The 13,335-nt window shown below is 43.8% G+C and overlaps 1 protein-coding gene across 5 annotated transcripts in view; it reads left to right on the top strand.

Annotated features, from left to right (window-relative positions):
• IL6ST (interleukin 6 cytokine family signal transducer) overlaps positions 1-13,335 on the top strand; it is a 2,713,809-nt gene that overhangs the window by 544,336 nt on the left and 2,156,138 nt on the right. For 4 of the 5 annotated variants that reach the window (XM_044063780.1, XM_044063781.1, XM_044063783.1 and 1 more), the window contains one exon: positions 8,461-8,535. The exons of the other annotated variant lie outside the window; for it this stretch is intronic. In XM_044063780.1, coding sequence (XP_043919715.1) covers positions 8,461-8,535 — 75 coding nt within the window. The remainder of the gene's footprint in view (positions 1-8,460; positions 8,536-13,335) is intronic. 5 annotated transcript variants of the gene reach the window in all.

Here is a 13,335-nt window from a genome sequence, read left to right as displayed (position 1 = left end):
AAATCAAAAACATCAATCCTCCAAGGAAACCACCACCACACCTTAACCTACTTTCGTGTTGGAAAACTAACACTTCCTCCCTTTGAACCCAGCAGCATCTGCAGATACAGCATGTTCTGCAGATCTACAGATGTTCTTCATTCCACATTGCTGCAGTCCTAACTATTGGGTAGTCCTCCAGTCGGCCCGAATGACGCCGTCGGGGTCTTTTTGCCGCATGGTCCGATGCAGAAGCAGTTTTGCGAGTGCAGGTTGGCGTTCTGAAAATTTTCTGAAGTCGGAGTTTCAGACCCGATCAGAGTTGGCTAAGTACCCCCGTTGAACATTTTGGTTTTCTTGCCTCAGTATTTAACGGATGTCAGAAAAGTGAATAACTGTATTTCTTGTGGGAAACAGATACCTCATAGGGATTACCATACCTTGTGTATACCTTGTTTAGGGCCTGAGCACGACGTTGTTGGATGCCGCTCTTGTGCTAGGTTTAATAAACGCACTATTAAGAGAAGGTTAGACTGTGCCAGGTTAGTGTTTGGGAAGCGTTGCAATTACAAAATGCCGTCGGATGCTCCGACGCTCGCTTCGTCCAAAAAGCGCAAGGACAAAACAGCGAAGCCTAGGGTTGATGAACCGGCAGTCCCGGATGCCGGTTCTTTAGAAGGCTCAGTGGAGCCAGAGGTTTTGCCAGGAGTTTCTTTGGAGTCTCAGGCAGAGACTTTACTGTTACAGGATGTGCCTTCTCAGGAGGTAGGCCAGGCTGAGGGGGCTTCTCAGGTAACTGTTCTTCCCTCTCTTCCTAAGGTAGTTAGAGCCTCTCCTTCTGTTTCCAAAGCTTCTTTGAGAGGTAGGCCAAGCTTAGCTTCAGTGGGGGCTTCTCCTACCACTTCAGGCTCTGTGCCTAAGAAACATATGCTTAAAATGGCAGAAGATTTGATTACTATGATTAGAGGTTCTATGCCCCCCCCTGATAAGAGGCCTAGGGTGGAACCTGAGTTTGATAGTTTTGAACAGTGTTCAGAGGCTTCTGAGTCTTCTGCGGAAGATTTGCAGGAGTACCCTCCTTATTCTGATTCTGATGTGGATGATTCCACTCCTACAGCTTCTCCTCCTGAGGATTTCTCATTTTCAGAGACTCTGCATTCCATGAGGGAGCACTTTAAATGGGAAGGCCAGGATTACTCTGATTCCAGGAAAAGGCTTAGGGAGTTCTTGTTTTACCCCAGCATAGGCCCTTAGCTATACCTCCTGTGTTGAATGTGGTGGAAGATGTTTTTGCAGAGGCTTCCCTGAACCCTGATTCTTTGCCTCCTGCTTCTGTTAAACCTGATAGGTACTATAGGGTGCCTGAAGCTCATAAGTATCAAGAGTCCTAGGGCAGACCCGGAAACTGTTTCTCAGGGACCTAAAGGTGTTAAGGCCTCTGTGGTTAAAAACCCTGTTCCCACTGATAAAGAGGCAAGGGCTTTGGATAGATGGGGAAAGAAAGTGTATACTTCTTCCACTTTAGCCATGAGGGCGTTGAATTGTCAGTTTCACATGCTAAAATATCAAAATTATCTCCTTTCACAACTGAAATCTAAGGTGGATGCTTTGGCGGAAGGTATTGAGTGTAAAGAGTTGCTGGATTTAGTTCATGTGTCTGAACAGGTGGGTAAGCATTCTTTGCAATGTGGTTTTGATGCTGTACAGGCCTCCTCGAGGGTGGCTGCCACTAGTTCTGTTCTTCGCAGGCATGCCTGGTTGAGGGATCAGAATTTAGCTGAACATGTTAAGACAAGGATTTTGGATGCTCCTTTACAGTCTGATGTGTTGTTTGGTTCGCCTGTGGAAGCAGTTTTAAAGAAAATGGAGGACAAAGCTAAGTCTATGCAAACTGTTAAAGATTTTTTGCAGGTGCAGCCCCCGAAGTTTAGTAGAAATTGGCCTACTAAGGGATGGACATATCCTGTTTATGATTCCCAGTCTAGCGGTAGGTCTAGACGTGGTAGGGGCAGAGCTCAAGGTTCTTTTAGGCCTAGGACAGGGAGTTCACCTGCTCCAACTTCTGGTGAGGGCAGGGGTCAGTCCTTTCGTAAACAGACCCAATGACCTGCCTTTTCAGCTGCCAGTAGGTTCTCGTCTGGCAGCTCCTCTGGGAGGAAGACTGTCTCTTTTCAAAGAAAATTGGGATTTAATTACTCAAGACAGATGGGTGTTGGATATCATTCACCACGGTTACAGGTTTTATTTCCATACATTACCCACTTTCAAAGGCATGCCAGACGTTCCTCCTCCACAAAGGAAAGAGGCTCACAAGCAAATTTCTCTGTTGCTCCAAATAGGGGCCATTCAGCCAGTCCCTGTATCAGAAAGGGGCCTAGGATTTTATTCTCGCCTGTTCCTAGTACCAAAGAAGGGGAACACGTGGAGACCAATTTTGGATTTATCTATCCTCAACACTTATCTGGACATTCCCAAGTTCAAGATGTTGACGTTACAACAGCTTTTACCTCTGCTGGGCAAAGATCACTGGATGGTAACTTTAGATCTCAAGGAAGCTTACCTTCATGTGCCTATAAGAATAAGTTGCAGGAAGTATCTGCGTTTTCGAGCTGGAAATTCTCATTATCAGTTCTCTGCATTGCCCTTTGGCTTATCTACTGCGCCCAGAGTATTCACAAAGTTTCTGGCTCCAGTGATAGCTTACTTCAGGCTAAAAGGAATTCAAATCTATCCTTACTTGGACGACTGCCTGATTCTGGCTCAAGAAAAGGAAGAACTTCTACAGCATCTGGAATATGTTATAGCAGTGCTAAGATGCCTAGGGTATTCTGTGAACGAAATAAAGTCCAGTCTAGTACCCTCTCAAGACATGTGCTTTCTGGGTGTGAGACTGAATACAGCAGCCCAGATGGCCTTTTTAACCCCGGACAAACAAAAGAGTCTATCCCTTTACTTCCATCAACTATCTCATCAGTCCGTGCTGACTGCAAGGACAGTCCTTCAAGCATTAGGGTTCATGGCATCTTGTATTCTGGTGCTTCCCAATGCCAAACTGCATATGAGGAAGCTGCAATGGTATCTCAAAATGTATGGACACAGCACTGCCAGGATTTGGACACTGTCATTCAAATAATACCTTGCCTTCAAAAAGAATTTTGTGGTGGGCTCAGGAATGTCACCTAAACAAGGGACTCTCTGTGACCCGGCCAGAGGCGAGTCAGATTTTAACGACAGATGCCTCGGACATTGCTTGGGGAGCTCATCTGAATGGAAAGTGGATACAAGACAAGTGGCCTGCCAGACTACAGCATCTACATATCAACATGAAGGAGATGTTAGCAGTCCAGTTTGCATTAATGGCTTTCAAGGAGTTACTTCTTCCAGGGCAGGTGTTGATTCTAACAGACAACACAACTGTCATGTGGTACATCAACAAACAAGGGGCAACACATTCTTATCCTCTATGCAGGCAAGCAATGATTTTATGGGAGACTGCTCAGCTTGCAACTAACTCTTCAGGCAAGGTTTCTGCCGAGCACAGAACTCCTTAGCAGATGTGTTAAGCAGACAAATCATGGATCCCCACGGTGGAAACTGGATCTTCATGTATTTCAGAAATTGACAGTGTCATGGGGAACTCCAGACATAGATCTGTTCGCTTCTCCACTAAACCACCAGCTGCCAAAGTTTTGCACAAAGGGGTTTCATCACACAGCTTGGAAAGTGGATGCTCTGTCTTTCAGTTGGAAAAATCTTCATGTGTATGCCTTTCCACCTCTGCCTCTTCTTCCAAAGGTGCTCTTAAAGGTCAGACAAGACAAGCCAAGGATGATTTTAATAGCTCCAGATTGGCCTCGGCAACACTGGTATCCACTACTAAGGAGTCTGGTAAGGAAGCCTCCATGGCCTTTACCTTTGATTCCACATCTGTTGTCTCAGAAGGACGGTCATCTCCTCAATGTCAAGCTTCACTCTCTTCATCTAACAGCCTGGCATATTCTATGTTGACACAGCAGGTCTCAACTTCCTCAACAAGTTTTAAATGTGATTATGGAAGCTAGAAGACCTAGTACAAGGAAAGTGTACGCAGAAAAATGGAAGAGATTTTTATTTTGGAGTACAGCAAAGAATTTAGAGATTTCGGAGCCTAATTTGAGTGTGGCTCTTCAATATCTTACTGAGTTATTGGACAAAGGTTTGTCCTTCTCTTCCATCAAGATTCATGCTGCAGCAATTTCAGCTCACTATGATTGTGACCCACCATTGTTTTCGCATCCTTTGTTCAAGCAGTTTCTCAGAGGGCAAAGAATATAAGACCCCACGTGAGCTCCTACTCCTGCTTGGGATCTCAATTTTGTGTTGGAAAAACTTACTCTACAACCTTTTGAGCCTGCGGCTACTGCTGAATTGAAATACTTGTCATGGAAGACTGCTTTTCTGTTGGCTATTACTTCTGCAAGAAGGGTGTCTGAGTTGCAGGCCCTTATGGCAGTAGAGCCCTTTTTGATTTTCCATAAGGACAGGGTATCATTACGTACTAATCCTTCCTTTATGCCTAAGGTGGTTTCTAGTGTGGCTTTAAACCAAACTATTCATTTGCCTACTTTTTATGCAGAACCCCAAAATAAAGGGGAAAAGATTTTGCACACTTTAGATGTACACAGGCAATTGCGTTATTATTTAAGCAGGACTAAGGATTTTAGGCAGTCTCAGCAGTTGTTTGTTTCTTTTGCTTTGAGTTGGCAGGGCAAGCCTGTGTCAAAACAAACTATTTCTAGGTGGATTGGGTTTTGCATTGCATTTTGTTATTCCCATCATGGCAAGGAGATTCCAGCTGGGATTAGGCCTCATTCCACTAGGGCTACTGCCACTTCAACAGCATTTTTGAGGGGGGTGGCAACTAAGGATATTTTGGAGGCAGCTACTTGGAGTTCAGTGCATACTTTCTCTAAGCATTATCACCTTCCTCTCTACTCTAAGTCTAGGGCTGGTTTTGCCACAGCTATTTTGCAAGGCATGTTGTCAGCTCCTGCTCCTTTATGATTTGCCAGCCTCCCTTACCTCTGCTTTGGGATTCTACCCAATAGTTAGGACTGCAGCAATGTGGAATGAAGAACATAGTACAGTTTTGTACCTACCATAAATGTAGATGTTCGAGGATCCACATTGCTGCAGTCCAATCTCCCTCCTTCCCCTCTGTGTTTAGGGGTGGTTGTGTAGGTGAGGTTATATGCTGGTATTTTTGTATATATATTTTTGTATATATTGTACATATTTTTGGTGCAGGTATGTTGGGCCTTGTCTTTTTAGGGTCTTCTGACATCTGGGGCAAGAAAAGACTGAGGATATGACGTCGGTCATGCGCATTAGTACCCTGACGTACTGACGTCAGTCTAATGCGCCCTGACCGACGTCAGCCTTATACTCTGGTATTCGGGCCGACTGGACAGCGGACTACCCAATAGTTAGGACTGCAGCAATGTGGATCCTCGAACATCTACATTTATGGTAGGTACAAAACTGTACTTTTCTGTCTTGGAAAACTGCCTTCCTTCTGGCCATAACCTCAGCAAGAAGAGTATCTGAGTTACAGGCTCTAATGGCAGTACAGCCATTTCTTATTTTTCATCAGAACAGAGTTTCATTGAGAACCAATCCTACATTTATGCCAAAGGTGGTATCCAGGGTATCTTTGAACCAAGCTATTCACTTGCCTACATTCTTCCCACAACCACAAAATAAAGGGGAGAAACTTCTGCACACCCTGGACATACACAGACAGTTGCGCTACTACTTGGACAGAACTAAAAGTTACAGAAAGACTGACCAGCTGTTTGTAGCATATGCTGCTGGGGCACAAGGAAAAGCAATTTCCAAACAGACAATTTCAAAATGGATAGGAAATTGCATTCGTTTTTGTTACTCCTTTCATGGAAAAACTGTGCCAGCTAACATTAGACCTCATTCCACGAGAGCCACAGCCACCTCCACAGCCTTCTTAAGAGGGGTGGCTACCAAGGACATTTTTGAAGCTGCTACATGGAGCTCCGTGCATACATTTGCCAAGCATTACAATTTACCTTTATATTCCATATCCAGAGCAGGCTTTGCTACGGCAGTCCTGCAGGGCATTTTAGCTACACCATCCTTTACATAGTTCCTCCACCCCCAGATTGGCTATGGTATTCTACCCATATGTGATGACTGCAGATGCATCCTTGAAGGACATAGTACAGTTTTGTACCTACCATAAATGTAGATGTCCGATAGGTATGCATCTGCAGTCAGGTTTACCCTCCCTCCTTTCCCTCTGTGGTATATTTCTTGGGTACTTACCCCTCTTATAGCTAGCTGGGGGGATCTATTATGGTGTATTTGTTTTTATAGTACTGTGCATGTTTGGATTTGTTGTTAAAATGCATCTCTCCAAATTTTAGCCTTCCTTAGATGGCACCTGGCATCTGGGGCAAGAAAAACTGAGGAAAATGGCGTCGGCTGATGCTTTTATACCCCAAGACACTCTGACGTCGGGGAAAGTGCGACATCAGCCGAGGCCAGACCCAGACTTTGGAATCCGGCCGACCGAAGGGCTGCCTGAGGCAGGACAACCCATATGTGATGACTGCAGATGCATACCTATCGGACATCTACATTTATGGTAGGTACAAAACTGTACTTTTTATACCTACCATAAATGTAGATGTTCGAGTGCTCATACAGCTGCAGTCCAGATTACCCTCCCTCCATCCCCTCTTAGGAGAGGTCTTATGACTAACACCTTTATCATACAACCTATTTGGGGTATTCTTTTATGGTGTATTTGCTTGCAACTACTGTTTTTGATTTATCTACATGACATGTTTGCATAATATTATGTTTTGCCTTCCTTCTGGGGGCACCTGACATCTGGGGCAAGAAAAACTGAAGAAAATGGCGTCGGCTGCCTCTTTTACACCCCTGCCGTACTGACGTCGGGGAAGAAGCGACGACAACCGACGCCGGACCTAGACTTTGGAATTCGGCCGACCGAGGACCCGCCTGATGGCAGGATAACCCATCTGTAATGACTGCAGCTGTATGAGCACTCGAACATCTACATTTATGGTAGGTACAAAACTGTACTTTCTTGAGTAGTCTTGTACTCAGTCAGCCTTTTCTTCATTTCAGCCTCTGATTTTTTGCAGTTTTATCAGCTTATCCGAATATCTTTTCACAGCTTTCTCCATTCTTTCCAGCCTTTTGTTATTTGAGTTAATATACTTCACTTGTTGTTGTTGTGTCTTTCGGCCTTTCCCGGTTAGGGGTCGCCACAGCGGAACTCTGGTCCGCTAATGATTGGCAGTAGATTTTTACGTGCCGAGTTGCCGACCCTGACGCACAACCTTCAACGAAGGTACGCCCATTCACACATGTCTCCACACAAAAGACACTTTAGCTGAGAATCGAACAGGACAACGTCTTACTGTGAGGCGTCAACGCTACCGCAGCACCACCACCAGTGTTTTGTTTATTTTAATCAACTCGGAGTATATCTGACTTATTTTTTTCTCTAAGTTGCTGGAAGTGATGTCTTACATGAAAGCTGGAGCTTTCACTGCTTTATGCTGAACAGCTGCAGGATTCTTCCCAGGCATTGTTTTCTCCTCACCCTTTGTAATTTATTTTCTTTCAAATTCTCTGAGTTTCTTTTTTGCTGGCATTGAGGCAGTGCACTTACTAGCTAGTTTCTGAAATTTACCCAAAAAGACAAGTTCACTGGCTCTCTTTTCTCAGTTTCTGTTTTCACTCTGGGAGAGCTGAAATTAAGCTGCTACTCATTGTGTAGCCATCTTGGAAGTGGCATATGCAGAAACTGGTGAGACCTGCACCAACCAGGCTGAGTTTTAGACTAAGGAATATATTGATGAACTACAAAAAAAAAAAAAAGAAAAACCACAGAATAGAACAGTTGCATTCATAGATTGTAACCGGTTGTGTTTCAGCAGACTGAAGTATTAAAGACTCATAGTATAAAAGGAAATAGCTAACTGAATGTGGATTTATATTAACTTTGAAAGCAAAGTTTCATTTAAATGTGTGTGTGTGTGTGTGTGTGTGTGTGTGTGTGTGTGTGTGTGTGTGTGTGTGTGTGTGTGTGTGTGTGTGTGTGTGTGTGTGTGTATGTGTGTTGGGGGGGGGAGAGGTGTACGTTGCCAGAAGTGAAATGTTGAAAATTATTGTGCTACAGGGATGAAATATCGTTTTAAACTTCTGACGTTTGTTAAGATTGTGTGTCCTGTCCATTTGGTGAAAAGTAAGTTTTAGTGATTTAACCATCAGCAATATTGAAAATTTAGTTTGGGAAAGGAAAATTCTCCATAAAGTTTAGATTGCATTTTAGGTACAAGACACTTTACTTACAGATTTGTAAAGGCAAGACTAATGCATTACTTTCTGTAAATATCTGCAATTATTTAATAAAAAACACTTTCTGTTTTGTAGATATTATGAGGATGTTACTTGGCTGGATCTGTATCATTTTGCCGTGCATTCATTTTAATCCATGTGTAGTGGCAGGTAGGTGTTACTTGGTTCCAAGTGTTTTAACAATCATATACATCGTGTTCTTAATATTTTTGTGTGCTTGCTGAGATACCTACAGTATTTCATTTCTTATTTCTGTCATCTACTCTTGCCATTTCTCTGGCCATCTCTTTACAGTTACTGATTACATACTATGAATAGTACAGTGCTATTATTTTACAGTGGTCCTGATCATTTAATGGATCTGGAAGTATTTCTGTTAACTCTCCTTATAAAGGTTTATCTTTGGAAGTAATGTTTTACACTAATATGCTTCCATGCATTGTATTAGGATACATTTACCCTCACACCATAGGTTCATAGGTTAGTACTAGGCTGTCGGCCCTAGGACCTATACAAGCCTAGCCATAACAGTTCCCTGGCTATTTCTTCCCACAGTATTCACTTCCCTGGACCCCTGTCTAGCAAGGCGACTGACGCGAGAGTTAAGGTGGGTAGGGTCCCTATAAATTTTAGCAACATGTGTCATTCGCTTAGCTAAAGTAGACAGGCATGAAGCTGGCTCTGAAGAGTTTTTACCCTCTTCGGGTATAATTCATTTATCTATTCCCCTTGACTCTGCATTATGACTGTTTGTACAAACTTTATCCTTTAATGAACTCACTCCTATGCCTTTGTGAATGTTGAAACATGTTCTTGATACTTATGTATCTTGGGCTGAACCTACAGTTGGTCATTTTGTGATGAGCACTGTAGTCCGGTAACCAAAAGTAAAGTAAAATAAAATAAGCAGGTGGTCTGATACCTTTCCACCCATTTCTCAATAGATGGGGTCTTTGTATCTGTCCTCGTCGCTGTCTTTGGATCCAAAGTTCAGGCTCATCTATCCATCCTTAGCTCCTTTTCCCATTTTTGCATATGGGGACGGGGTGTCACTTCTGCAGTGGCAGTCATCTTGAGCCAAGGCTCATCCCGTTACCCATAATCTCCTCCTGTCTCCAACATTATCTCAGATCTCGTTTGCTGATCACTCGACACAGACGTGGTCACCTTTGCTGAGGCATACCTCAGTTTAGTGACTTAACATTATTGGTGGTATACTTTTGCCAAGTAGTTTTTCTTTCCCCTTTCGCCAGTTTTTGCTAAAGTCTCCTTAACTGTTTAATATCCCTAATATGGATGTACATGCAAAGTGTGTTTTTTGTCTTGGTGCAGTTGATCTTGAAGAGTGCTCAATTTCCCCTGCGTGTGGCCAGAGGGCCATTACCAAATATTGGAACAGGTTGTTTCTGAAGGGACTTCTCCCAACTTCAGAGAGAAACTCATCCCAACCTCTGTCTTCTTCTTTTTCTATATCTGGAGGCTCCCATTCTGCTAAAAGCCCTTCAGGCAGACATAAAGGGAGAGAAAAGTAGTGAAAAATCCAAGAAGAAATTCAAAGAGGCTAAGAAGCATTCCTCTGACCACTCCTCCTCTTTGGCAGCTTCTTTAGCTCTGGCTTATAAGATCTGACACCTCTTTGGGATCCAGTTGTTATTGGGTCTCATACTCCACCTCTGCTGGAGCTACCATTTTCCCCAGAGTCAGTCTCTCTAGATGGAGCTCCACCCTCCTATAAGAAAGGCCAGTGCATCACTCCTCCAGACTTTCTTCCTTCTCTTTATCCATCAGATCAGTATGATTTAACAGAAGCCTTTCAAAAGTGGACACGGACAGGAAGATAAGGAAGTTCCCCAGGATCCAAATCCAGTTGGAATTTCTCCCAGCATCAACCCCTGTCTGACCCATGAGGTACAGTCCTTCCCCACTACCTGTGGTCACTCTTACTCCAATCAGCCCACTGGGTTTGACACCAGTGGGTCTGAGTTTCTCCCAAGGATTGTCATCGGATCGAAGACTTGATCATCTTCCACTCCAGTGACATTTCTTATCTGACCATCTCCAGGTGTCTCGAATCTGGATTTGGGGGGTAGATGATTAATTCTGAAGTTGTCAGAGCCATTTCTTCTCTCAGCACAGTGGCACTCCGAATGTTGACATAAGAACCTAGCTGAATCTGGTACTGGGACCAACTGTGATTGATGCTTCTGCTTCATCTGGTGTGGTTTTGGGTTCCCCTTGGCTTTGATTTTTGAGGCTATTGAGAGAGCTCCCCCTGGTAAGCGGGCTTCTCTTACATTCTTGTCTCCTTCTATCACCCATTGGAAGTCTTTGGTTCCAGGTCCTACTGTTCCTATCCTGTTTGGACAGTCGATTCAGTCAAGCCTCGAGACAGTTCATATCAAGGACTCCCATTATTGTGAGTCCTTGCTGGAGCATCCCACTGCAGAGTCTTCTCAAAAGCATATGCGTAAGAACAGTCATGTAGAATCCCCACAGGATTTGCAAACTGAAGACACTGATTTCAGTGAAGGAGAGGGGTTCTCCAGATCATCTCTTGAGGACTTTTCATTTGGAGATATTCTTGAAGTTTTGAGACAGAAAGTTAAATTATCCTCCAAAGCCCTTCCCAGGAGGAGTCAATGCTTCTGGAGGCCTTTGGACTTGGCCCAGCTATTTCTAGGGTGATCTCTCCCATGGATGAGATTGTCAACTTGATCTCAAAGTGGCATAGAGGCAACTGGATGTGGATGAACCCATCCCATGCAAACCAGACAAATTTTTAGTCTCACCTAAAGATTAGCTACATTCAAGTAAGGGCCCTACAGTTGATTTTATAGTGGTAGTGGCAGCCAGAAAAAAGGAGTTCACTGAGGAGAGCTTCTCTGTCCGTCCCCCTAACAGGGAATCTAGGGCATTGGACAGGTTCGGGAAGTGGATTTACACATCAGCAACCTGCTCACTGAAGGTGTTGAACTACCTGTCTTATGTGACAGCATTTCAGAGAGATTTGTCAAAGGAGATTTTCAAACTTCTCTCAGGGTCCATATCTGCAGAGGATGGGTAAACAGTGGACTTGCAGTTGACCAATCTACAGTCCTTCTGCAATGTGACTGAGGGAGGTGTGAGAATCACAGGTACAGGCATTACCTTAAGGAGACATGCTTGGATGTGCTTCTGTGAGTTTGTGGACAACTTCAGTATGTCCTTTGTGAATTCCCCTTTTGATGGTTTTACTCTCTTTGGACCGAAAGTCAAGGACACTCTCTCTAGGAGTGAGCAAGGTGGGGAAAGCCTTTCTGCCATAGGAATACAGTTTTATACACCCCAGATGTCCTTCTCTAGGAAAAAGAAAGGAGGATAGAAACAGGGTTTCCACTGGACACTCCAAGAGATAGAACCCTGTGGCAGAGGGGGGAATTTAACGGTGGATGTTGCCCCCATGCAGAGAAGATCTTCAAAAATCAAGGCTTCAAGGGCCCATTCTCTAAGAGGCCTTAGAACCTCTGAACGGTTGCCCAACTGCTGCTCTCTGGAGATAGTTGGGGGAGGCACGTCTCTGCACTCCAAGGCTTAGACATTCATCACCAAAGATAATGTGGGAGCAGAAGATTATAACCAGAGGATCTAATGTTGTCTTTTTCATTCTTCCTCAGTGTATGGGTTATGTATCCAATCCTTGGATCTGACTGGGCCACATTCCACAGACTTTGGATCCCACTCTTGAGCTCCTCCTTCTAAATATATTGCCCTAGTCCATCTCCAATACCTTAAATGTCATTTGCTGCCATCATGCACAGATGTGGATCCACTCTGTTAGAGTTAATTTAATGTCTACGTAGCTGTAAGTGCATTGATATACTCCATGTATTTATTATTTATTTTATTTGACATTTATTGACCAGGTTAGTCTGACTGAGCAAAAGCCCTTTTTTAGCGGAGGCCCAGGGAGAAAAGCTCCACAATTAGTACAAACAAATAGACAAATAGAATAAATATACTGTACTGTAGTTATACTACCTTTTATATTCCCTTTTATATTTTATTATACTTTAGTATATTTCTAAACCTCCCTCTAGCTTGTTTTTTTGTGTCAGGCCTTTTACTATTGTTATAGTAGTTTTCTATAAGTACCATTGTTGGTATTCTTTCTTTCTTTTCCTTTGACTCTTTTCCTCTTTAAGAGGGTATTCTTAATTACCATTGGCAGTAATTTCTCACCTATTAAAGAAAAGCCTTCTTTTCCTTCTTTCGGCTTTTCCCGGTTAGGGGTCACCACAGCGGATCACCTGTCCGCTCATGATTGGCAGTGGAGTTTTTACAGTGTCGAGTTGCCAACCAAGCGCCCAACCTTCCACAGAAGGCACACACACGCACGCACTCACACCTAGGATCAATTTAGAGTGCTCAGTCCACCTACAGCATGTCTTTGAGATGTGGGAGGAAACCAGAGCACCCAGAGGAAACCCACGCGACCACAGGGAGGACATGCAGACTCCGCACAGAAGGCACCCCAGCCGAGGATCAAACTGGAGAGCCTCTTGCTGTGAGGTGGCAACGCTAATGACTGCACCACAGCGGCCACCCTATTAAAGAAAAAAAATTATCTTTATTTGTACTATATAGCTTCTTTCTGTAGGCTTTTCTGTCCTGGCTGATAAACCAACAGGTTTTAAGAAATGCAATTCCTGTGGGCATAAAATCCCTATTTTGGATGCCAACAGGGAATGCTTTTATTGCTTAGGAGTGGTTCGCTTAGGTACAAATTGTGCTATTCATGCAGAGTTCAGTACTACAGCTATAGCTGATAGGCTTAACAAGCTTGTCCTCAAGGGTTTACTTCCACCTACATCTTCTTCCTCATCAGGGGCTCAAGCTCCCAGCAAATTTTCAAAAGCTTCTTCAGAGCACAGGAAGCATTCTCCAAAGTCTCAGAAAACTTCCTCAGAACCA

Source organism: Protopterus annectens, chromosome 2.part2 (assembly GCF_019279795.1).
Source record: "Protopterus annectens isolate FY-2018-M chromosome 2.part2, PAN1.0, whole genome shotgun sequence".
In the NCBI taxonomy this organism is placed as follows: domain Eukaryota; kingdom Metazoa; phylum Chordata; order Ceratodontiformes; family Protopteridae; genus Protopterus; species Protopterus annectens.
Note: the sequence above shows the minus strand (reverse complement) of the source record. Positions and strands in the feature narration are given on the sequence as shown.